Source organism: Kryptolebias marmoratus, linkage group LG22, assembly GCF_001649575.2.
Source record: "Kryptolebias marmoratus isolate JLee-2015 linkage group LG22, ASM164957v2, whole genome shotgun sequence".
Taxonomy (NCBI): domain Eukaryota; kingdom Metazoa; phylum Chordata; class Actinopteri; order Cyprinodontiformes; family Rivulidae; genus Kryptolebias; species Kryptolebias marmoratus.
The window spans coordinates 10,587,926-10,613,297 of NC_051451.1; the positions used below are offsets into that span (position 1 = coordinate 10,587,926).

At 42.3% G+C, this 25,372-nt stretch overlaps 2 protein-coding genes across 3 annotated transcripts; both read left to right on the forward strand.

Moving 5' to 3' along the window:
- The first annotated feature begins 880 nt into the window (after positions 1–880).
- LOC108239170 (ras-related protein ORAB-1-like) lies at positions 881–8,885 on the forward strand. Its single transcript, XM_017421737.3, has 6 exons — positions 881–1,368; positions 4,142–4,214; positions 4,662–4,757; positions 6,208–6,303; positions 6,957–7,088; positions 7,833–8,885. The coding sequence occupies exons 1-6, from the start codon at positions 1,355–1,357 to the stop codon at positions 8,031–8,033; spliced, it is 612 nt and encodes a 203-aa protein (XP_017277226.1). The 5' UTR covers positions 881–1,354; the 3' UTR covers positions 8,034–8,885.
- Positions 8,886–11,192: 2,307 nt separating this feature from the next.
- Positions 11,193–24,222, forward strand: hells (helicase, lymphoid specific). Of its 2 annotated transcripts, none has more exons than XM_017421638.3 (23): positions 11,193–11,497; positions 11,906–12,003; positions 12,088–12,203; positions 14,804–14,926; positions 15,007–15,048; positions 15,125–15,158; positions 15,304–15,362; positions 15,469–15,510; positions 15,832–16,059; positions 16,379–16,561; positions 16,653–16,796; positions 16,966–17,162; positions 17,436–17,529; positions 17,740–17,901; positions 18,293–18,435; positions 18,582–18,726; positions 18,868–18,951; positions 19,848–19,967; positions 20,068–20,184; positions 21,281–21,440; positions 21,679–21,775; positions 21,861–21,937; positions 23,561–24,222. In XM_017421638.3, the coding sequence occupies exons 1-23, from the start codon at positions 11,490–11,492 to the stop codon at positions 23,644–23,646; spliced, it is 2,559 nt and encodes an 852-aa protein (XP_017277127.1). In that variant the 5' UTR covers positions 11,193–11,489; the 3' UTR covers positions 23,647–24,222. The 2 variants fall into 2 exon arrangements, with proteins under 2 accessions (XP_017277127.1, XP_017277128.1); XM_017421639.3 differs by having other exon boundaries at positions 11,194–11,497; positions 15,835–16,059.
- The last annotated feature ends 1,150 nt before the right edge of the window (positions 24,223–25,372 follow it).

Sequence of the window (25,372 nt, forward strand, 5' to 3'; positions counted from 1 at the left end):
ATTAATGAAACATGAGTGCACATCATGCAAATATGTCAGATTTAGTCATACAAATTTTCAGCTGCAGTCTCTGGCAGATTGAAGGCAAAAGATAACAAACACATTACACCACTGTGCTCTTTTGGCACGGTGGTGGAGGGGTGATGATCTGGGCTTGTTTTGCAGCCACAGGACCTGGGCTCCTTCACTCATTGAGTCAACCATGAATTCCTCTGTAGACTAAATGACTCTGGAGTCAAATGTGAGACCATCTGTCTGAAAGATCGGACCAAAGTGGGTCAGGAAACACAATAATGACCTTAAACACAGCAGCTAATCTACAACAGAACGGCTCAAAGGAGAAAAGAATCAAAAGTCCAAACCTCAAGTCAGTTTAAATGCTGTAGTGGGCCTTTCAGAGAGCTGTGCAGGTTAAAAAAATGTCTGAAAACCTCAACGAACTGAAGCAACGCTGTAAAGAAGAGTGGGCCAAAACCACCACAGGGCTGCTAAAGGTGATTCTGTAAGCAAATGAATCATTGGATGTTTTTAGTTGCTGACATAAACGTCTGAATCCCGGGGCACATTGGTGTCCTGGGCTCTGAAGGATATAACGCAACACTTGAGGCAGAACATTCTGGGTTAAAGAGCACTTGTACGCAACAGTAAATATGCTATAAATACCAATACGGTATTTGTTGTCGCGAGTTGCACAGCTGCCACAGTCAATAAACCCGAATTATTTCATAGAGCCGGGTGGTGACCAGAAAGGTCCGTGTGTCAAAGTGATGGGGTGTAGCTGGAGTTCGACCCAAATGGTGTACTCGTAAATAAAAGCCTCGCGTTTCAGGCGTCAAGCGGACAGCCTTAGGTTGAAGTCTAAGCCCGGAAGCGGCGTGACAGTTTGACACGGGGCACTGACTGATTCCGCTCTGCCACGTTTCACTAAATGACGTAATCCCTCCGGTAGGGCTCGACAGTTTCTGGCGCAGTAACGGAACTCACTTAACGACGGCGACGAAACTAGCCAGCCGGGCTAGCTCGGTTCTAGAGACCTACTCGCATTTCTCTGTATTCGGGGTTTTGCCGTACTAGTAAAGAACGACTTAAACGTCAGGTCACAAGGGTTAAACCTAGACGCGTGTTTTTGAGTTTGTTTTCCTTTTTTTTCCACCCCTCCTTTTCATCCCAGCTGGCTAATGTTAGCCGCTTCCTGGTCGAAGCTGCAGCCATTTTGGATTTTTACGGAGAAAATAGCTAGCCGGTCGCGGTTTTGGGAGCTCTACAAGCCAGTCGCCAGTCCCGTTTTCGTAACTACACAGCCAGCGCTGTTTACCTGCGGACGAAAGGAGACACGCCACACAACGAGTCAACTATGAATCCCGAATAGTAAGTGTTTGAAAAATACGCTGCGGTGCGGCGGCTAAGGTTAGCTGCGTGCTAACACGTATCGGGATTGGGCAAATTCAGTCAAATACGCGTGAAACATCAGCTGACTGTGGCCATTACGAACACCCGTGTAGCTGAGAACATTTAAGGGCAACCCTTGAAGGTTGAAACACCTCAGTGGCGTCGTTATGTGTCGGAAATAACAGTGTGTTTGTTGACCATTAACCCGGCTAACCAGGTGTTTGTTAGCCCGGTTGACAGCCGTCTTGTCTGCTTTAAAGGCTCAGTCACAGCTCAGGACAAAGAAAGGTGCATCGAGTCAGGCAGCTTTAACCTTTTGGGTTGACTGGTTTCATGTTCCTGACAGACGGTGCTCATGTTGTGTAATTGGCTTCATATAACAATAATATTTGTATCTACACGACGGCCCTGTCAGAGTACTCCCTGATACGGTCATTAAGCCGGGTTTTTGGCAGCAGTCGATCCTGGTTGTTTAGTGCGAGGACAACTGTCTTATTTTATTATTTTATTGTATTGGTATTGTGAGTGACTCAGTTTTCAGTCATATGGGTTAGAAGTGCTGAAGCAGCCCCTCCACAGCCTCTCGGTCATGTGTAGATCACATGCCACAGGACAGGCCCTCGATTTCCCCACAGCAATATTGAGTAATCGGTTACTTCAGCCTTTTTTTCCCCTTCTGCCTGTCTTCTTAGTGTGTCATTGATAAAGGTTAACACAGATGGGAAGTGGACCTTTTTGTGGACTCGTTTCTTCCTTGTTTGTGTCTTTTGTTCACTCCTAATTTACGCTGCCCTTAGATCTGGTAACAACATTCAACAATTGAACATAAAGTGTCTGGCTGAAATGCCTGATTTACCTAATTGTTCATCTTGACTTCTGATTGGGGGTTTTTCTTGGATGGGTTCCATTCGTCAAGATCTCAAGGAGGAGGACACTTGTTTGAGGACAGCACTGTCCATATTTTGGACGGCTCTGGAGGAGAGTGAAGGAAGCTGTACATATTACACAATAAAGCCCAACTTAAACCGAAGGGCGAGCTCTCATGTTTCAGCTTTCCGGTTTATACATTATTGGGTTGAATCGAGTCCCCGGCTCGTTTTGCACCTTTGTGTATTTTACTAAACTGTTTAGCACATGGGTCAGGCCAACAAAGACCCCATCGACCCTCTAGAAGGAAGGGAATGCGCAGTGATCTGCGTGTGAGTTCGGCCTCCATTAACAGAGCAGCTCGCTACAGCTTTAAAACTTTTTAAAAAGTCCACACTGTTCAGTTTGAAGTGAGAAAACGCCACAAACTCCAAGAAGAAACAAGGAAAGAAGTCCAGTCAAATGTTTTCTTTTTTAAAACTCTTAAGATCTGCTCTAGTTTAGAGTCGAGATGTTTTATGTTTTTCTTTCTCAGTCTGCTTTTTTAGTTTTTAAAGTTCTGTTGAGCAGCGAGTAGGCAGCTCTGCATAGGAGCAGCTATTGTTCACAGCTTAATGAAGGAGGAATGACCGGAGTTTGTTAATAAGACGCTGAATTGGGTAGTTTCTGGTGGGTTGGAAACTATTCAGACTGTCAGCATCAGGTAAAGAGTGAAAACAGAGCTGGTGTTCGAAGATGAACTATTTGTAGATTTCCCATTTTTCCTAGAACGCTTCGATTGCTAGTCGGGGGTGCTGACATGGTTTATCATTAGATAACTAGCATCCTCTTTGTGGTGGGCATCTGTAATCAGAGCGCCAAAACCCCTTCCTGTAACTGAAGACGGTTTTTGCTCTTGCTCGCGAGTTTTGTTGACAAGCCGCCTGGAGAGGTTTTGGAACCGTGAAGGTGTGGTGCTTCCTAAGTTTCTGTGATTCTGGGTTAGGTCGGTTTGAAAAAGGAGGAAGCTGAAACAGAACAAACGTTTCCACATTTCTCTCAGACGTCATGCTAGAAAAGGTGCAGTTTTCTGTGTCTGTGTCATTTGTTCTGATGTGGAAACTATTTATGGAGCAGGCCTCGGCTTTCGAAATGAAAAGTGTATGTCTGTCAGGTACAGCCTTCAGATACGGAGCCCAGTTGCCTCAGATTTTAAAATGAAAGTAAGCTTTGAGTGAAGTTGCCACGCCTTAGTGTGCCTGATAATAATTATTAGAAAGTAGAAAACCCCTGATCTTCTAACAAACTATAAGTACAGTTTTGCATCTTCTTCCTGACTTAGTCACATAAATTCAGTTTGTCACCTCTTTTAATAACAATATATTGAAGTGTTACCAACATACAGCACCTCCTTTCTTGATAATTGTTATACATTTATATCCCTGGAGCTCAGTGTTGCAAACTCCACCTTTTTAAGCTGGAGGTTTTTAGGGATGGGAGACCTCTGGACCAGCAACAGAACATCCCAACTACCCTGTTCTGTGTGACCCGTAAACATGACCCAGTCTGCAGTCAGAACCGGGGGCTGCCAGGTGTGTCACGTGACCGAAATAAGCTCCATCCTGTGTGTCCCTCCTCCCCTTTTTTTTTAGTCGTGTTGAGTCACATGATCAGCCATCTTTACTGGACTTCTGTGTTAGAAATGTGGCTGAGCTCAGCACGAGTCACTGCCGTTACTTTTGTTTCTTTGTAAAATGCAGACCTTTGAAGTTTTTTTGACAAACTAAGAAACAACTTTTAAATGATTCACCATGAAGAGTTAAACAACCTGAGTCATTCTGTTTGATTAGCACTTTCTGAATATCTCCTAACCACGTTTGTTTGTTATTTTTCTTTGCCTTCACAGTGACTATTTATTCAAGCTGCTCCTGATTGGGGACTCAGGTGTCGGAAAGTCTTGTCTTCTTCTTCGATTTGCAGTAAGTTTTCCCCCAGAACGAACTACATTTCTCTAAAAGCCGTTTAGCTGTGACTTCACACAGGTCTTAATCATCTTAAAAATGTATTTGTTAATCAACATATCGACACCAGCAGTGCTGTGGTTGGTATTTCACTAGACTGTGACTGTTGGAGAGTCGTTGGTGAGTCAATATTGCAGGAAAATAAGCAATTTTTCAGTTACAAACTCACTGAACTCTGAGTGATTTGATTGAGTGAGGAAACTGAGAACTCCTGCAAACATTTCAAGACATTTTGGAGACTCCTTTGTGAATGCTGTTCCCCGACTAGTCACAGTCAGTCGCAGCCCTGTGAGATACTTGCTTCAGTATGCTGTATGTTTCCTGGAGAGGTTTTGTCCATGAAATGTTAAGCAGGAAGTGATCGGGATATCTGAGCCATCTCACCGATTTCATTTCTCTCCGCAGGATGATACATACACAGAAAGTTACATTAGCACTATTGGTGTGGACTTCAAAATACGAACCATAGAACTAGATGGAAAGACCATTAAACTTCAAATTGTAAGTATTACACTTTTTTTTTGTAAATTCTTTTTTGTTATGTCCTTGTATCTGTGCATGAGTTTAACTAAAAGCAGGAAAAGTCTGACGACATTCTAAGGACTTTGATATAATTAAATCCCATATAAAGGCTCAAATGGACAGTTTATCACACAAGTGAATATCCTGCATTGGTGTAAGAGTTCAGTAGTCTCTATCAGTGTGAAAGGACTCACTGTATACAAAGTTTTATACCTGCATGGGCTCCAACTCTGCTGAAACCTGGCATATTTAAAATAATCTGAAAGCATCTAAAATAGTCTATAAGGGGACTTCCAGGTTAAGGAAACTGGAATATATGCCATTATTGATTGTTTCAAATACACACTTCAAAGAAAACTGAAGAAGCCTCAGGTTCAGGGAATAACATTGAACTTCTTTCACACATTCTTTGCTTCCGACAAACGTTCTGGCCTCGGACTTCAGATCTCTCCAACCGTTTTGGGGCTAGAAGGTGGCAGCTGGGTTTGAAAGAAAATGGTGGACACAGTCAGGCTCCTGTTGAGCTCCTCACAGGGTGGCTTGTGTCTCCTTCCCTGGCAGCTTTTGCTCTCGGCGGCAGCACTTGTGAATGAGTTTAGGACAGAGACGGTCTTTTCCGTCCAGCCCTCTGACAAAGGAGAGGTCGGAGCAACTAATTATGAATATCAGTGTTTGGTCATAATTGTATGAAATGAGAGCATTTGAAAATTACCTTACTGGTGTAAAGCATTAGGTTTTGTAATTTTATTGGTAAACTCAGCTGTTCTTGGGTCAGATCTATAAAGAGGCTCTTTGTTATTTAAATTGTAGTTTAATTTACAGAATCAGATTTTTGTGGGGTCACGACAGTAATCAGGCTAAGTCTGCCATCTTCACAACAAAAGCCAAACACCTCCTAGCTTGAGCTAGCCTCTCCTTGTAGCATGCTAGCTTCTCAGTGGTTTCCCACAGTGCCCCGCCCTGCACGCAGTCAGGATTAGGGCCTTTTTGTGTCTTACTCGCGAACAATTGAGACTTTTGAACTTGCCTTTATGAGACTGTAGATGGTGCTGAAAGCCTGTTTTTGCCGAGAAGTCTTGCGACACTTGAGCACGTCTCAGTGTAACCCTCTGCTAAAAATGAGCCTGAAACCTTTCAACATTTACTTATTGCAGTTTCACTTTGAGGCTGTATTTAGAATTTAAAGAGCATAAGGAAAAATAAAACATCAGCAGTAAATATAAATAACAGCACAGACAGATAAAACCGGATTTATTTATTTATTCTTTTGAATGAAGTTAAAACTTACAGCAGACGTTTGGAGCTCTTGAAGCAGTAGACCGGACAGCTCTGAATGTTTTATTATAGTTTCAAATATTAACAGTATATATCTATGATCTTCCCCTGATGTGATGCAAAGCCAGTTAACTTTTTTTTTTTCCCTTGACAGTGGGACACAGCGGGACAGGAGAGGTTTCGTACAATCACATCCAGCTACTACAGAGGTGCTCATGGTATCATTGTCGTGTACGACGTCACAGACCAGGTCAGTCCAACACCACGTCGTTTCTCACTCATCGCTGTGAATGTACCTGCAGGTCAGATTGTACCTGAAGGGGACGTTTTAATTTATTACCTTTTCAAAATGGAGGACTGTTGGTGACGAGCAGATAGATTAAACCAGTCAGTTATTGTTTCAGAAAGACTAAACAAAAAGGATTTTCTCACACAGTTAGAAAGGCAGTCGTGTTAATTGAGACTGGTTGATATTTAATTATTTTTGTTTTGACATTGGAATACAGACTATATTTAGGAATGCATTTTTTATTCCTTTCTGCAGCTTGACTTTTAATTATTTTGCTTTGTGTTGTTGCTCCTGGTTCGTTTGGTTCATACTCATGTCTTTAAATCCCTCTGAAAGATTCTTCTATTGTCCCTTCTGAGTCCTTTTAGCCAAGCTCTACTGATCCTCCGTTCTAAATGGTTGAACATGAATAGCTCTGTTTGATCAGTTTATCTTAATCTAAAACTAGATATTGTTGTTGTTTTTTTTTCCTGCTTCTAAAATGCCAAGAACATTTTTGCCTTTAAAGGTTTGGCCACAGTACAGCAGAGCTCTCGGAGCGTCTCCGAGGAATGCTGAGGTGCAGTTGTTGTTGAGTCAGCTCGGTGCTAAAGTTCATCTGTTTTTCCTCTCAGGAGTCCTTCAACAATGTCAAACAGTGGCTACAGGAGATTGACCGCTATGCCAGTGAAAACGTCAACAAGCTATTGGTTGGAAACAAGTGCGACTTGACAACAAAGAAGGTGGTGGATTACACAACAGCAAAGGTAAGGCATACTCCCACACACACACACACACACACACACACACACTGTTATTCTACTTCATTTCACAATATGAGCTTTATGTTTTAGTTTCAGTGTGAAAATAAAAAGCAGTTAATAGTCAAAGACGACGTGTCTGACCATTTAAGAGGTTTACTCTCAACATCTGTCCTTCATGAGGAAGTCCTCAGACTGTCCCCCAGTGAAAGCCTGAAGGGAAACTTATCAGGGACGATGGAGGCAGATAGTTTTAGTGCTTCTAGCAGCACATTTACTACAGTACTGCAGTGGACTTAGGTCCTCAGTCAGAAAGCTTTCCTCAGTCTTCCTAGGCTCGGTGTTGGATGAACTTTGACCTGCCACAGCAGCAACTCAGCCTCTTGATGGAGCATATAGTTTATAGCTGAACACTGAAGTCTTCATGTTCGTTTTTTTTTTTTTTTGCTGGCATGGATTGCAAAATCTATAAAGAGAACTTCTCTTTGAGTTACAAAAATAAAGCTTTCTAAAGTAGTCTGACTGAAAGTCTTTTTATTTTTTGTATTTTCATCCATTTTGTGCCACATAATGTATCGTCTCTTAGCTTCCAAGAACAATTACATGTTTTTGTTGGATATTTGTTTTACTTCTGTTTTGTCATTTGTTCCAGTTTTGCTTTGCTGTAATACACACACACACACACACACACACCCACACACAAAAGACAAGTCAGAATGAAAACCAAGCTCTTGTCTTTCTGTTCTCCAGGAGTTTGCCGACTCTCTGGGAATTCCCTTTTTGGAAACCAGCGCCAAAAACGCCACCAACGTAGAGCAGGCCTTCATGACCATGGCTGCCGAAATCAAGAAGAGGATGGGCCCCGGGGCCACCGCCGGAGGAGGCGAGAAGCCCAGCATGAAGCTGACTCCAGGCACTACTGTCAAGGCTTCATCAGGAGGCTGCTGCTGAGAGGAAAACAGAACCACTTCGCCCTTTTCCACACCCCGGCCCCTTTTACTCTGCAGGCCTGTCATCCCGGCCCCACCACCACCACCACCCCCCATCTAAAAGCCACTGTGTCCCAATAAAGCCCCCACCACAAGCGAAACAGGACAGGGAAGACTCTATTTCTGTTTATGTGAGAACAAGATGAAGTTGCCTGTATTTGTACTGTACATAATGTAGCCGCACTACCAAAAAAAACAAAAACAACAACAACTAAAGCATCTTTCTCGTCTTACTGTCCTGGTATCGATGACAAATTCTACTGATAGGTGATCATTTGACGTCCCTCCCTCCTCCCCCACACCTCCCGTCCAGCCCAAACCTCTCAGAGACTCTTTAATTTGGCCCTCTGAATGCAGGTTCATGACAACATTGTGTTTCTGTGTGTGTGTGAGAGAGAGAGAGAAAGTGTGTGTGCGTGTGTGTTTTTCTGCATTCCTACAGCAGGGTTGGTAAGCTGCTCGGTTTCTTTAAGGTTTTCTGTTCTTTCTTCTGTGACCGTTTGCTGTCTTTTTCAGCATGTGTCTCTGTCAGTCTGTCTCCATTTGAAGGTGTTTTAAGTCTCTTTTTTCTTGCCAACCTCTGCACAACATTGTCTCAGCTGTTCGAAAAGTCAAGTGCAACAGTATATGTACATAAGCATTATGTATATATATGTAAAATGGAGTTTGCCAGTTCTCTTGTTTGACACATTACTGAATTGGTCTTGAATCTTTGCATTAAATTTGTGGCTGAAGACAACTGTAAGTTTGTTGCTCAACATGTAACACTTAAATTGAAAATAAATATTGTACTATCATACTGTACGGAAGGGTTCTTGGACACGCGTTGGAGGACAGTTTGATTTATTTAATCTGCACACACACGACACACGCTCCCAGATCTGAAGACCTTTGTTGTCTCATTTTCATGTTAAACCCTGGTGAGTTCGGTTTAAAATGAAAGGCTTAGCATTTCCTAAAGGGATGTGTAGGCAAAGATCATCTTATCCTGAGAAATGGAGTTCTAGCTCTTTTGCTCAAATCTTGTAAATAATGCACAACATTAGACGTTACCCTCAGAGTCCGTGTTGTGAATGACTCTGCTACTATCACGTGAAACTTTTAGCTCATCTAGAAAACCGACCGAGTTGCAGTCACTTTTTGGTGTTAGCTGATGTCTGTTAGCTGTGATGGCCTTTTCGAATTATGTTTACTCTGGATGCTAATCAGCTGGAGGCGTAGGTCCACTGGTTATTCCCTGAACGTTTCATCACAGTTCATTCAGTAGTTCATGAGGTATTTTGCTAACAGACATACTAGACTCCAAATGGTTAATGGCAACGAAGATCTCATGTGATCTGTTTGCACTCAAAATATGTGTTCTGGCTCCATCTCAGCTGCTACCACACAAAATTTTTGCTCAACATCTATAACATCAACTGCGTTATGGTCGATTTTGTGTTTAAGTTCAGTCCACTGGCAGCCATCTTGAATACGATTGACCCCAAATGTTTATTAGTTCTAGATGTACATCCACTGATTACCTCCTGCAAGTTTCATTAAAATTCAACCTGTGGCTCGTAAGGTATTTTACTAACAGACAGACATGGACAAAAACATGGCCTTGGCCTGTCCGGATGTAAATGAGCTGGTTGACCATAGATTAATTAAAGGGCAGCAGTGTGGCTCAGTTTTAAAGTCGAGTAAGAAAATCCCAGAACATCCCATCCTGCTGCTCCAACCTGTCAGACAGGACCGGCTGATTGTTGGGTGGGAGGAATGCATCGACAAAGAGAAGCAGCTCAAAGCTTGTGTGACGTGACTTTAACCCGCTCACCCAGAGCCCAGCTGTTAACCAACCTGATACAACATTACTGGGAGAAGAGGAACAAGAACGGGGCTGTATGAGGATCAGAAACTTCAGATGCCCACAAGACAGAGAGCCCTGATCAGTTTAATCCTCAAGTAAAACTGTGTGGGTTTTGTTTTTGGCTAATACTATAAACATGAAGAAGAAAGAAACATATGCCAAGAAAAAAAAAAAGAATCAAAGAGAAATATGCAAGAAAAGTATTATTTCCAACAGGTGCAGATTTTAGTTGTACTCTTTACTGACCTCTGCTGTCAGCTAAAAGGATTGCAGTTCAGTGAAGTTTTAGAAGAAATAGGTGTGGTAATTTTTTTTTTTGAGTATTGGTGCTGGAAGGCACATAAGTGTGTAAACCTATTGTTTTTAGAGTGTTTAGAAAAATAACTTTAAGATAAAATGACCATTGTCTTCAAACTGGAGGAATTTAATGAGATTATAGGCGCCATTTCCATTTGACACAGAGTAAGAAGGCAAAAATATATAAATAAAGCACAAAAGTCAACTGAATGAGTAAATCGAATCAGTAAAAGCAGCAGTCAGAGTTATGAATTGTGCAATTATTGGTTATAGCGCAAGGAAATAAATATGTTTATTATTTCAAGTTTTCTTCAAATGCATCAAGATTAAACCGAATATTGCATTTTGTTTGACTGGCAGTCATCTCCAAAATATCTTCAATAGTGGCAGTTACGTCAACACACTTTAAAAACGTACTAAAATAATAATATTTTGTAACTTTTATGTTAAGTCTAATGAGCGCATCAGTACTGTTTATGCTTTTAAATAAGACTTTCATAACGTCCAGCATTATGGGAAAGTATTAGATTGGAGGGGTATATTTTCCCTGCCTGACGGGTGTTCATGCTTTTCCGCGGCATTGCGTTAACATTACATTTTCAGTTTTTTCGCACATATGTTTTGTTTATTAGGCTTTTATCGGTTGAAGTTTTAAATCTGATTTACTGTAAGTGTTACATTCTAAAATACTACGTCATCTACAACCTTAAAAAAATCCACCCTCCCCTATTTCAGAAGCAATGGTTTCGTCCGTACTGGCGCGAAATGTTTTAGACCCGCCTACTTTAGAGTTTGTACCTGCGTCAAGTCAGACAAATGTACGTGGAGACCGTTAGACAGGAAGCATCTTTTCTCGTCAAAATAAAAGCTGGCACAACGTTTACAAGCTTGTCCTACACTGTTATGGGAAAAATACTCTGTTTTATTTTGAAAGTCACAACCGGACGTATATACCTCGTTTTCTTGCTACATCGTGGCTCACAAACCGTATTCTTTTCAGGTTACCCAACGTGGAATCTCAAGTCGGCTTCATTTAACTTCTTTGCGAGTTTTTATTGTTTAACTTTTAGACAGTATTTCAGAAATAAGCTGCGGTGTTTTTGCACACCTCTAACTGACGTAATAACTGACAGTCGCTCTGCCCAGCTAGCTGTTTAACAAAGTTAGCTTAATGACTGCTGAGAAAAGCCTGCTTGTGTAACCACTTTTTGCTACACACAAAAAAAGTCTAAGATTTGTTAAAGTTCTTGGAAAGTTGGAATCGGCTTCGCAATGAGCTGGTAAGTTTTGGTGAACTGTGACGAAATGTTTCAAATTTGTCTCCATAAAGTTGAGTTAGGAATTTGTTTCGACTTTAGTACATGATACAACATATTAATTATGCTGTTTTTTATAACTCTGTAAGTTGTGTATCTTTATTGTTGTTATGAGTTGATGAGTGCTGAACACGCACAATTGTCAGAAAGTGGGAAAACACTGATTTTAATCAACTTTTTTGGCTGCAACTTCCCTTTTTGTTCTGCAAAGTGAATGCTCTACACATCCTGTAAGGTGTTATCAAATATTCAGACCCATGAATGAAGTGTTTCCTGCCTTCCTTGCTGTGACATCCAATAGTTGTGTGTGTGTGTGTGTGTGGGGGGGGTGGATTTGAGTGGATTTGATATGTTCATTTTTGGTACTGGCAGCTTGAAGGAGGAAACTCGAAGTTCATCTCCTCAGTGTCCCAAACCTGATGAATCCGAGGAGCCCCTGGGCACAACAATGGAGACAGAAGGCACACCTGGTGAGTCCGCCTGGAAGTATTCGGCAAAGAGGAGACGAACACTTTCCAGCCACAGGCTTTAACATTCCTGTTGTTTCTCTCAAGACGGAAGCGCAGAGTCTGAAAACCTTCCCGAAGTGGTCATCACAAAGGAAATGGAGGAGGAGGAAAAGCAGCTAATGGAAGAAGGAGAGAGGAAGGAGAAAGAGATGATGGAAAAGGTCCGTTGCTTTGTAGTTTCCTGTTTTAATAGCCAAGGTATAGAGTGTAGTTTTGGTATATTTTATGTTTGAAGTATACATAAGCTTTGTGTAGCATTATCAAGCACTCACATGCATTAAATCATAGTAATGTTTTTAATAATCTTATGTTAAAACACATCTGCACTGGATACGCCTGTATCTCACTGCGCTGCACCTGTACTTGGCGACAAAAAATTGTGAGAATATTTTCACTCAGATCACACCTAACTGACAGGTTTGCGTGTCGCACAAATTCTTGGCAACAATTTGGGCCGTAATTCTATGGGGAGTGCGTGGAACCACAACATGCGTGTGACATCCTTTTCTGACAAAACGTTTGGCGGTCGCGGCTCTTGCTCGTCAGTCGCGAGAACGTCGTGCAACGGAAGGAGTCACAAGAAGCGGGACATTTGACTCTTGTAGTTTGGGAGTTCTCGCAGCTCGTTCGCAACACATCATCCCCGGGAATCTTTAAAAACAGTTGTCAGGCCATCAAAACAAATGACTGTCATCCTGAAGTAAGAAAAGGTGCCTGACGTCTTCCGTCTCCTGCAATCTGTCGAACCAGGACACTGAGCTCCTCCTGCTTAGCTCTGGTCGTATCGTACCTGCGCTCCTCCACTTCAAATATGTTGTCTTCATCCTCAGTCGATAACTTAGAAAACAGCGATCTCTGTCGTCGTCTCCGTGCTGTAGCTGTACTGTTGTTGTTTTTGTCATGACGTCATGATTCTGAGGACTCCTCAGGAGTTCTGCGCTGCAGTTCCTCTTGAACTATTACGTGTTCCTGACCAAAACAAACACATTCCCCCGCTCTTGCGGAGCATGTAACAAGGGACAGCCATTGGGAAATGTTGACCACATAAATACAGGGCCTCTCCCCAGTCCAGCAATCATTTTATCATCACGTATCAACAAATATGGACCTCAGGGAAGAGGTGGAGAAGCTGCTGGATGAGGACCAGGCTGAGCTGCTGAAGGCAGCTGCAGGTATCCTTGCTGCTGCTGCTGCTGCCGAGGATGGACGAGCCACGTGATGCCTATGACAGCAGTCTTATTGTTGTCTTTAATTAGTCAAAATTTAGTTTCATAGCTTGCCAACCCCTCATAAAGTTGCTTTCTGACTCATGGAAACAAAACTGAGATAGGTTCCAGACACCCGACAACTCTGTAGCTACCGTATTTTCCGCACTATAGGGCGCACTGTCGAGGAATGGTCCATTTTCAAACTTTAGTCATATACAAAGTGCACCGGACTATAAGGCGCACTGTCGGTTTTTGAGAAAATTGAAGGTGTTTAAGTGCACCTTTATAGTCCGGAAAATACCGTACTTAGAAAGAAAATCTGTTGCTCAAACGTTTATGTTTGCACCCCTGACTCGTGCAAGGAAACCGAGAACCCTTGCGAATGTTTCAAAACATTATGCAGACAAAATAATTGTCTGTCTTTGCCTTGAGTACAATTCTGCAGGATGTGCACCACACGAAAATAGGCTTCAGTTTTTCAAAAAGTGGCCTTTCGAAACACCATTGTATTTCTCGTTGGACGCAAACACCCAGAATTCAGTGAGACTGTAACTTAAAATCGGACTCTTTTCCACGCAATTTGGAGTCTTTCCACTCGTCTCCAACCGCAGCAGCCCAGTTCTTGGCCTGGTCTGTCGCTGCAGTCTGCAATGCATTCTGGTCAATGTAGTGTATAACTTCCATACACTACTTTTATTGGACGACAGGGTGTCCGATTCGTTATGTCGTTTGTTTTTTTTTTCCCCTCTCTATAGGCAGAATCAAACCAAACTGATTTTATAGATGTGTGAAAACATGAAAGCAAAATCTGAAACCTGTAGACCACACGTGTCAAACTCAAGGCCCGTGGGCCAGATCCGGCCCTCTGTAACATTTCATTCGGCCCCCAAGATAACGTTTAGTTTTCATTAGGTCCGGCCCTCTAGTTTGGGACAGATCGAGTCTCTGATTCTTGATTCTTATTTTGCTTAAAAAAAAACGGAGCCTAATTAGTGAAGAAACCAACAATATATAGTTTTATTTTTCTGTATGATCAGGTTTTTGTTGAGGGCTTTTTTAAAAATCTGTTTTAATGTTAAAAAATTCATTTAAAAGCTGAGTGTGGCGTAAGAAATGGCTGCTAATTACGTGCTTTTTGAAGTTTGATCTATTTGTCTGTGTTCATTAAAGTATGTTTCCTCTAAATTCTGTATCATCTGTAACTGAGAAAAGGTCATTGATTTTTCTATATGAATGATTTGACATAATACATACAAAACTAAGATTAATTTACGTAATTTTTAATAAATATTGATAGTGATTGGCCCTTGGCTAGGACCAAATATTTAATTTTGGCCCCCTTGCGTCACTGGGTTTGACACCCCTGCTCTAGACTGTATTTTTAAACCTGGTTATTTAGAAAATAAAATTATTACCAACTTTGCTTTTATCAGTCCTCGTCCACATTTGATCCAATGAGGGTTTCAAACATCAGCTAGCTCATGTACAGCTAGCTCAGCGTGGATTTTAAACAGCTGGCGACTTTCATTAAATCCAATTCTTTCTGCCACAAGGCCCGGGAGTCATGGGAGAGGGACTCCCATGACATGCGATACAAACGACTGCAGCATCTGCTTCAGAAGAGCAACATCTACTCCAAATTCCTGCTGACAAAGATGGAGCAGCAGCAGCACGAGGTAGCCTTTCGTGTGCAACTCCATTGTCACCAACGCCAGTAGCAGCTAACATCTAATCATTGTTTTTGTTTTAAAATCAGGAGAAACTCAAGAAGGAAAGATTTGAAAAGAAATCCAAGAAGGTGAGAGACATGTGACCTAAAATATACTGTGGTTTAATCTAGACACGCTCATTAAACAATGTCTTTTTCTTTATAGATGCAAAACACCAACAGTGCTGATGCTGAGAAAGGTGAGCAGTCTTCTGCAAATATGTATATCATGAAAACAAACAGCTCCTGATTCAGTTTGCACTAATGATGGCAAGTTGTGATTATGTTTAAGTATTTAAATACAGTTAGGTGGGAATGTAGTTTGATTCTTTGTTGTCTATCTAGATAAAAAGAAGAGGAAGAGAGACGAAGACTACAAAATAGCAGATGTCATGTCAAAAGAAGTAAGTTTTATTTCTTTTTTTTTTGTTTTGTTGCTTTAACATATTCTGATCTGCTTACTTTGGGCCTCGCTTGACTTTTCTTTTTTTTTTTCCCCCTTTCTCCCAGGAAATCATGTCGCAGGCTAAGAAATCAAAAAAGGAGGAAGCGGTAATGATTATTTTGTTTTGACTTCTTTTCTCAGTTGTCTTCTTGTATTGTGCTGATCCAGACCTGGGAGTGGACGTGTTGGCAGGCTTACACGACCTGTGTTTACTTGAGACGGAAAAACGTTCTTTTGTTATCGCCTTGAGTGGTTCCTGTTGGAAGCAAGTCATTTCTCACAAAAATCTGTGAAGTACTCTTATGCTCAACAACAGACTGTACTTTATCCTAAAAACAGCCTAACTTCTTTAACTATATATATATATAATGGTTTTTTTTTTCTTCTTCTTCTTCTTCTTCTTCTTCTTCTTCTATATTTTTCCTAAGAAGGATGCACCTGCCCAGAAGAAACTAGAGGCCGAAGACATCGAAAAGCTGAGCGATTCCAACCAAGACATCAAGAACCGCCTGTCAGAGAGCGTCCGAGAAAACGCCAAGCACCTCCTGCACCCCGACAGGAAGGTGAACGGCCAGCCGGTCCCTGTGCAGCAACCGCAGCTGTTCTCCGGAGGAGTCATGAGGTGGTACCAGATCGAGGGCATCGAGTGGCTCAGGGTGAGGCTGCCAGGACCGGAGTTTTTATCTGGCCTCTCCTCTTTGCCATTATTCTAGCGTTTATAGCCATAATTCAGGAATTTATATGGTAATGATGACATATCTGCACAAACGCAATCAGCAGCAAGGTTTAGAGGGATGATACGTGTCGAAGTAACGCCTAAAGAAAATGAATTTTGTTGCTTTTTCCACATCGCTGGAATCACTGGGCCTTAGCTTCTGATGAAGCAGAACCCGCTGATTGCCTCACGGTGGCCTCGGACGTTCCTGGTTTTGTTGGTTGTTACCCAGCAGCCTGTGTTGCTTCCTGTGGTGGCAGATGCTGTGGGAGAACGGCATCAACGGGATCCTTGCCGACGAGATGGGCCTGGGCAAGACCATCCAGTGCATCGCTCACATCGCCATGATGATCGAGAAGAAAGTGACGGGCCCTTTCCTGGTGGTGGTCCCTCTCTCCACGCTGCCCAACTGGATCAGCGAGTTCAAGCGTTTTACGCCAGAGGTAACGGGCGTGAGCTTTCAGAACCAGCACCGATTCTGGCAACGCGTTGCCGTCGCTCTGCGGTCTGAACGGGGTGGCGTGTTTGTTCCAGGTGTCCGTGCTGCTGTACCACGGCACTCAGCCAGAGAGGGCCAAGCTGCTGAAGCAGATCCGCAGGCTTCAGGGGCCCCTCAACATGTTCCCTGTAGTCGTCACCTCCTTTGAGATCTCCATGATTGACAGGAAATATCTGCAGGTAAGATCCTCTGGAATACACCAAAATGTTGTTGTTGTTGTTGTTTCTCTAGCTCGCCTGTAACAAATAAAATCAGCTGACGTATTTAGTAAAGCTTCATAAGCGTCAACAAGTGTCGGTTTACATTTAATTGATGTCAGATGCATCCCGACTCGGTTTCCTCCTGCAGCGCTTCCAGTGGAAGTATCTGATAGTGGATGAAGGCCACAGGATCAAAAACCTCAACTGTCGGCTAGTGCGGGAGCTGAAGATTTTGCCCACCGACAACAAGCTGCTGCTGACGGGCACACCGCTGCAGAACAACCTGGCCGAGCTCTGGTCCCTCCTAAACTTCCTCCTGCCAGAGGTCTTCGATGACCTGAAGAGGTGATTTGTGTCATTCCTGATAAGAGTGCTGATCACAAGACGGCTTTAAGATAAACCTGCCAGTCTGGGCTTCATGTGCTTTAGCTTTCCATCATTTGACTGATTTCCTTTTGTTTTTATTTAACTCGTTGTTGATTTGAATGGAGGAAGACCTTCTGGTTCATGACTTGGCTGAAGATGGTCCCTTTAATGGCTGCGATTCCCGTGATGTTCTACATTATGTTGCTAACTGCTCAGCTTTAATCTCTTGTTTGTGTCTTTTTTTTTGTACAGCTTTGAGTCGTGGTTTGACATCAACTCTCTCGGTGAGGCTGAGAATGTGGTTGTAGCTGAACGTGAGCAGAACATCCTGAGCATGTTGCACCAGGTGAGTCTTCGAACGCTCTTTGAGCCTATCTATTTATTCCAAAAGGTCTGGGGGGAAAAAAAAAAACAAAAGATATATTTATACATGCATACACAGTCCTTAAGGAAAAATGAAAACAAAACCTGAAGTCTCTGAAACATTCCATGTTCTCGTATATAGACTTTGAATCTGTTTCCAAAGTTCCAAAACGCAAATTTCCTGCTGTCTCAGATTCTGACTCCATTCCTGCTGAGGAGGCTAAAGTCAGACGTGACGCTGGAGGTCCCTCCCAAGAAGGAGATCGTCGTTTACGCTCCACTGACACCCAAACAGGAAACCTTTTACACCGCTGTCGTCAACAAGACCATCGCCAAGATGCTGGGCCAAGAGAAGGTAAAAACACCACAGACTGATGAAGTCATAACCTTTGTTTGTTTTTGTGTTTTTTTTTTTACATTTTACTCACATTCTCACTGCGAGCCTATACATCAGTTAACACCCAGTCAGCCTGTTATTATAACAAAAAGAGATACTTTACTATCAGTGTCTACATTTTTAGCCATTTAGTTTCTTAAAGTTAGTATTTCCATTCCTGTTCTTGTGTTATATCCCGCATTGTGTTGATGGTTAACATTTAGACATTTATATCATTCTGACCACAGAACCCCAACAGACCTGCAAGCTGAACTCGTATTCCTCAGTGATCAGCCTTGACTGTTTTCTCATGTCTGTTTAGTCCCGATCCTGAAGACGTGTGTGTGTGTGTGTAAATGTTCTCTTTCAGAAAGAGGCTCCCGTGGTGTTGACGCCAAGTGGCAGGCCGAAACGTCGCACCAGAAAAATAGTGAATTACAGCGAGAAGGACGCGGACACGCCGTTTTCCCTGGAGAAATACCTGGAGATGGTCCGCCAGGAGTCCGAGCTGAGGTCAGCTACCTCAACGAGCCCATGCTCAGTCAAAACACGGATAAGTTTTGTCTACATAAGAACTGAGTGGCTGTGAAGAAAGCTGCGTAGTTTCATCCCCTCTTTTCTCTCTCGCTTTTTTTTTTTTTTTTTTTTTTTTTTTTTAGCCCCGTCCCAGTTCTGGATGTTCAGAGGCCGCTGGACGCCCAGATCAACCTGAAGCTGCAGAACGTGCTCATGCTTCTGAAGAGGTGCTGTAATCACCCCTACCTGGTGGAGTACCCCCTGGACCCCGGCACACAGGAGTTCAAGGTAACTCCCAGCTCATGTGATTTGGAGAAACGAGTTGATTCCTCGTCGAACACAGTGACATGTCGGTTATAAGTAAATACATGGGGTTGTTTTTAATAATAATGGAACACGTTGTTTCTTTGCATTTGGTCCTTTTTGCAGATTGATGAGCAGCTGGTGCAGAGCTCTGGGAAGTTTCTTATCCTGGACAGGCTGCTGCCTGCTCTAAAGGAAAGAGGACACAAGGTGAACCAAAATGTTGCATTTCTAACTTGACATCATGCAGCACCAGCAAGGAAAAGATGTTTTAATTAGTTTTTTCCTGGACTAGATTTACTGAAAAAGTGAATGAATCTGGCAGGCTTCCAGACAGACAAACCTTCTAACAGAAGCTGATATCAGCAGCTGTCGTGTGTTTTTTTTGTCACACACATTCTGCTCTGTAGGTCACCTCAGTACCCAGAACAAGTTCTGTTCATCTTTTGTACACGACTCTACGACAAAAGTGAAGGTGTTTTATTGCCAGTATTTATTATTAAGACATCGGTCAGGAAAATTTACAAACCAACCGTGATGTTGGATGGCAAAAAGTTTAATTTTGCACATTTATTTCTAACAATTTAAACGTGGCTCAGTTGCACTAAATAAAGCCATCAGAGCATCAGCACCAAGTAAAGGGAAGCTTTAATGTTTGTCAAGGAATCTTGTATGAAAAAACTTGGTTGGAATTGATTCAATAGGTCATAAGGGCCCCAGATCTTATCATTTACTTAATAATGAGGTAAAATGACCCTGATGTGTCTAAATAGCAGCCGTGATAAAATGCCAAGAAGAGAACCTCTGTGTCGTGTATTATCTGCTTTAGCACAGGAAACACTTTCTTTCCCACGATTCTTTGCAGCTACAACTTTCAAAGGCATACTTGATGATTTTCATACGGTCCTACCTAATAAGTAAAATGAAATGAATTAAGCTTGTGCTTTAAAATATGGTGTTTATTCTGAAACAACAAACATTCAGACCAATATGAACATTGTGTGTGAAATCTAAAACAAACCATAACAATCCAAGTTTAGTTGTAAAATCACAACCCTTTGTGTGCAGAAATGATTCATACCTGTGTATACGATCTTTGTGGACAGATTCTGATCTTCAGTCAGATGACGTCCATCTTGGATATCCTGATGGATTTTTGCTATCTGAGAAACTTCCAGTACAGCCGGTTGGACGGCAGCATGTCCTACACCGACAGGGACGAGAATGTGAGTGTGAAACTGTAAAAGCCACTGAATGTGGTTCTTTATGTCCACTGAGAACAGACATTTTCCTGTTTCACGTTCCCGTTTCTGCTCGCTCTTTTAGATGAAGCGGTTCGCCACAGATCCGGACGTGTTCATCTTCTTGCTGAGCACTCGAGCGGGAGGGCTGGGGATAAACCTGACGGCTGCCGACACGGTCATCATCTTCGACAGTGACTGGGTGGGTGCGGCGCAAACATCCGATGTTCAACAAGTTACCTACAGGGCTCGTTCAGCTGACGTTGGAGAATCACGTGATCTGTGTTCGCCTGAGGCCTCGGATGGGAAAAAACGATTTTGTTGTTAGTTTGTTGTTCTCGTTTCCTCATTGGAAACGAGAAACATCCCACTAAAATCTGCAAAATAGCTGTTGCGCTGTACAAATCATCATGGAGACAAAGCAGACCTTTAGTGTGTGTCAAAAGGTTTGCATAATTGATAACAAAAACGATGGAGGTGGGTTTTTTAATCGTTCCAATTAACTGTGAAATTTTCAGTTTAAAACAAAGGAAGTTGACGCTACATTATACGGTAGTGGCCTGAAATATACACTGGTAGTCCTAGGCCAAGATTGACTACACACACACACACACACACACACACACACACACAGAGGACTCAAAATTTCTTGAGGACTGTCTGACTCCACGCATACAGTACATCTACAAAGATTTAATGTCACGTCTCGCCTGTGCTGATGTGTTTGTCGAACTGAGAACGCTGCCTCACCTCCTTTCTGGTGATTGCTCTTGTCAGTTGTAAAAGGTTTTAATGATTTTTTATTTAATAAAACAAAGGAAGTAGAGTAATTGACACGCTGCTCATTTGGCCGCACATTTCCACCCTGAAACAACATTGAACCTGCTCGCCAGTCTTCGGTTGGCTTTAAACACAAAACGCTCGCCTCCCCCTGCCCAAGTACAAGAAACAACTCATCCATCAGCTGGTTGGATAACCTGTAACTTTTGAGTTTCTCCCATATATAGTAGCTAAGGTCCAGGTAGGGAATGTCAGACTGCTAGAGACTCCAGGGTGTTTTGACAGAATCTCTTTTAAACGACTTTATTGGCAAATCGTCTGGATCTTTTCCCACAGAAGAAACAAACAATCCTTAATGTATCAACGCCTCACATGTCATTGCAAATGTTGAGCTTTTTTAGAAAGTTCTCCAGACTGCAAAGTGTATCTGTAGTGGCAGTTCCTTACAAAAAAGCTATTAGTTAATGATTCTTTTAGGAGAAAAAACAACATCTCACTCACCTCGGCTTATGTCTCAGAACCCCCAGGCGGACCTTCAGGCTCAGGACCGCTGTCACCGCATTGGGCAGACCAAACCTGTGGTGGTGTACCGCCTGGTGACAGCGAACACCATCGACCAGAAGATCCTGGAGAGGGCCTCGGCCAAGAGGAGGCTGGAGCAAATGGTCATCCACAAAAGTGAGTGGCTAAACTGTCCTTTACCCCATCTGGTAGATGAACGTTCTTCTTGCTGCCTGACTTAAACGCTGAGCTGCTCCTGTCACCAACATCAAACCAAATTAATATTCATCACCTGCTGCCATCAGAGGCCTGCAGTCTGTTAAGGATAACAACAGTTAAATGGGTCCAAGTTTTTTTTTAAATACAATCTGAATCACAAGCATATTAATGTGGATTTTGCTGCCTTCCTCTACAGATAAATTCAAAGGCGGGAAGGCAGAGCTGAAACAAAACAAAAGCTGCATCGATCTGGAGGAGCTCCAGGATCTGCTCAAAGCCAAACGCACCGAGAAGTAAGAAATAATCCTCCGCTGCGAGTGGAAGTGGTCGCTAATCGGACATTTCGTGGTAACGTTCGACTTCATCTGTCCCTCTCAGGGAGGTAAAAGCTTCCAAAGGGAAGGTGATCAGCGACGCGGACCTGGAGATTTTGCTGGATCGCAGCGACTTGTTAGGTGAGGGGTCGCATCAAGTCGGCTTTTATGCTTTTAGCTTGTTCTCACTGGTCTTCCTGGTCTGATAATCAGTGTTAGTAACACCAACCAAGGATAACAGGGCGTTTAGAATCAAACTTAGTCTATCTTATTTTTTTCATTTTGTTTATTTATTTGTATTGCAAAATCATAATCTGACATGGTTTTTTTTTCTGCCTTTTTATTTATTGAGGTTTCCTCATTGACACCAGGGTTCACATTCTCAAAAGGGATCTGTTTCAAGTTAACATACAGGATAAAAACATGGGTACAAACATAAACAGTCAGTAAAAAAAACAAAAACTAGACTTCTGTCGTTGAAGTCGTTTTGCTTCCCATCCAAGGAGTTTTCTCAAACCAGAGAAAACCGGAGAGTGTGGAGTTCCAAGCTTTTAATCTGAGATGTTCCGTAAAATAGATTCACGTGCAGATTACACTCAGTCTCATCAGGATGGAGTCATTGGGGTCCAGTGGCGGCTGGTGGAGTTTTCTCCGGGGGGGGGGGCTATAAGTCCAAAATGGACATATACCAAAACGTATTGTAAGGTATCACACCAGTGTATTTACATGAATTAAAACAACAGAAGCAACATTATAATGTACATATAAAGGCACAAGTGCTTCCTGAACACCAATACTTACAAAGACGGAGGTCTCCCAAGGCACAAGCCTGTAGGACACATTTAGCGTTTATAAGATCTGTTTTCTCCCTTATTTTTCACAACTTTACCGGAGAAAATACATCAAAGCTTGTTTTATGATGAGAGCACTCACTACGTCATGTATTCTGAACGTACAATATAACGAAGGTTGGATGTCTCACTCCGATTAGAATTCAAAACCAAACATTTTAACAGATCTTAGCATAAATTTTCTTAAACTAATTATTAACTACGAACTTATTTATTACCTTTTGTTTGTAACTTAGTCACGTAATGAACTTATTACTGTCTTTGAATAAAAGGCAGCACACCCGCGGCTCGACTTTTCAATCAGGCAAACTTTCTGACAGACGGATGTGATGTCAGCCTGTGGCGGGAGTCCCACGCTCCGGCGGCGGGAGGCGGTGAAATGTAAACACAGCTGCATTCAGCAGCTCAGGGCGCAGGAGAGGTGAAGAGGAGCTACTGCACATGTACAACTTTTAACGAGAGTCTATGGACAAAGATTTTTGCGCCCCGGGGCGGAAATACGTCACCAATCAGACAACGTCGAAGAACGAAACATTTTTACTTATCATTAACTATAAAATATTTATCTTCCACAACTAAAAATATGTATACATATATTTCGAAATATTTTTATTTTATTATATTTTTATTTAATTTTTTTTACGTCTTATTCAAGGTAATGTGAGTGGTGGGGCGGCGCCCTTGCGCCCTCTATTGGCCAGCCGCCGCTGTTGGGGTCCTTGTTTGTGTTGCTGACAAACGAGGTGAAAGGTGTCGATCAGAGGGAAAATCTCCAGGTGTCAGGCTTCATGCTCCACTGAAATCTGAGACCTCTTAAACCTGCTGCCTGAATGCACTATTCAGTAAAATCCCTTCATGTCGCAGTGTAATCTTGTGCTTTTTATTTATTTGTTTGTTCCCTTTTTCTTTTTAGACAAAGACAAGGGCAGCATGAAGGAGAAGGTTGGAGTCTTCAGAGTGATTGATGCCAAGGAGTCCTCAGAGATTTCACTGACCTGAGAAAACTTGAACTTCCGAACAATAAAAGACTGAAGCTGAGTTCAGGCGACTCCCAACTGCTGTCATTAAAAACTTGAAGAGAACATCCTGAAACTGCTGTTTGTAGATATGGGCCAAGTGGGGTTTTTTTGTTGTTTTTGTCTTTTTTAGGCTTTTTACCATACCAGCCTTCCGTGTAGAAACATTAGTTCATTTATTGTTTTGTTACCAAACAATCTCTGTGGTGTATTGGAAGACTGAACACACGGTGGAATTTTTTTATTTTTTTATTTTATCTTTCAGTTTAATGACAAATAAAGAAAACACTTTGATTCTGACAGTGGTGTTAAAACAGTAGAATATGCTTCTCTCATTGTGATTGTTCTCTTCATATTGCATATTATTTTTCTTCAAAGTAACCCCCTGAACCTGCTTTCCTCTGACGGCGGCGTATAAAGCAGCCACTGCGGGTGTCTGAACCAGAAAAAGCTGTATCGACAGCGTTGGTGTCTTTGAAATTCTTCCTAACCAGTGCACTTTGACGCAGCACAAACAAAGCTATCTTCTTGTTCCAAATAAAATGATACCTTCACGTTTTTTTGTTTTTTTTTTCTTGTTCTTCTCAGTTGTCTTAGAAAACTGTAATTTGGTTACGGTTTGGTTGGAGGTTTATGATGCTTCTTTTGCTCTTATTACAAATAAATTTGTTGGATTTGTTCTTAAATCAGGCAAATTAAGGATATTTTGTGTACACTCGCTGAGAGGAAATCTTTTCTGCTAAAACTTGGTCCCAATGTCATCCTTAGGTCCCACGGTCCTAAAAGGTGCTGGGACACTTGGCAGCACTATTCAGCAATTTGTCCAAACCTTCTGCTGTCTGTAAATTAAGGCGTTTCTGTTAAAAAGTGCGCGATGAGAAACATGCTGTTGCGATGTCTCCCTAACATCAAGGGAGATGTGTTGGAACAGAAAACGAAAGCATCCATCTACTTTCTGCCACTTTCTGTGGTCGGGTCATGTAGACAACAGGTCCAGGAGGGAAACCCAGACATCCCTTTCCCCACAGACATGCTCCAGCTCCTCCTGGGGTATCTCAAGGTATTACCAAGCCAGAGAGGATGTGTTGGAAAACTTCCAGAAGTAAGAGAGATGTGGAGTAGCAGCAGCTCTACCTCGAGCTCCCCCGATCTCTAAGGCTGAGGCTGACCTCCCTACGGAGGAAACTAAACCATTTACATCCAGGATCTTGTTGTTTCAGTTAAACCTCATGACTGTAGATGAGTAAGACCGAAGAAGGGCCAGTGAATTAAGAGTTTTGCCTTATAGCTCTGTTCCTACCTCACCATGACGGACTGAAGCTACACCCTTGTTGATGCAGAAAAGGCCATAATCAATCGATCTGTCTCCTCCATTTTACCATCCCTCGTGAACAAGACCCAAAGATTCTTTCAACACCTCCTCTTGATCTTTATCATAACCCCAACCACAGGGAACAGTTCACCTTTTTCCAGTTGAGAAATATGGCCTCAACAATGAATTAAATATTGAAAATGAATGGGCACAAACTGGAGTCAATTTTAATGAGTGAACTGTAAGAAACTGTAAATGGCCCATACTTGTATAGCACCTTTTTTTAACTTCTCTGGGTTCTGCAAATTGCATTATACTCACACTCAGTGCTTTGTGTAATACAACACAATGCTGAAACAGAAAAAAATAAATAAAAATGTACTGATTTCCAAATTTT

Excerpts from the sequence above, each read along its gene's own strand:
- LOC108239170 (XM_017421737.3), top strand. Across the intron at positions 6,304-6,956 it reads TGTACGACGTCACAGACCAG|GAGTCCTTCAACAATGTCAA; the intron begins GTCAGTCCAACA and ends TTTTCCTCTCAG. Across the intron at positions 7,089-7,832 it reads TGGATTACACAACAGCAAAG|GAGTTTGCCGACTCTCTGGG; the intron begins GTAAGGCATACT and ends TCTGTTCTCCAG.
- hells (XM_017421638.3), top strand. Across the intron at positions 14,927-15,006 it reads TGGAGCAGCAGCAGCACGAG|GAGAAACTCAAGAAGGAAAG; the intron begins GTAGCCTTTCGT and ends TTTTAAAATCAG. Across the intron at positions 19,968-20,067 it reads ACACCGACAGGGACGAGAAT|ATGAAGCGGTTCGCCACAGA; the intron begins GTGAGTGTGAAA and ends TCGCTCTTTTAG.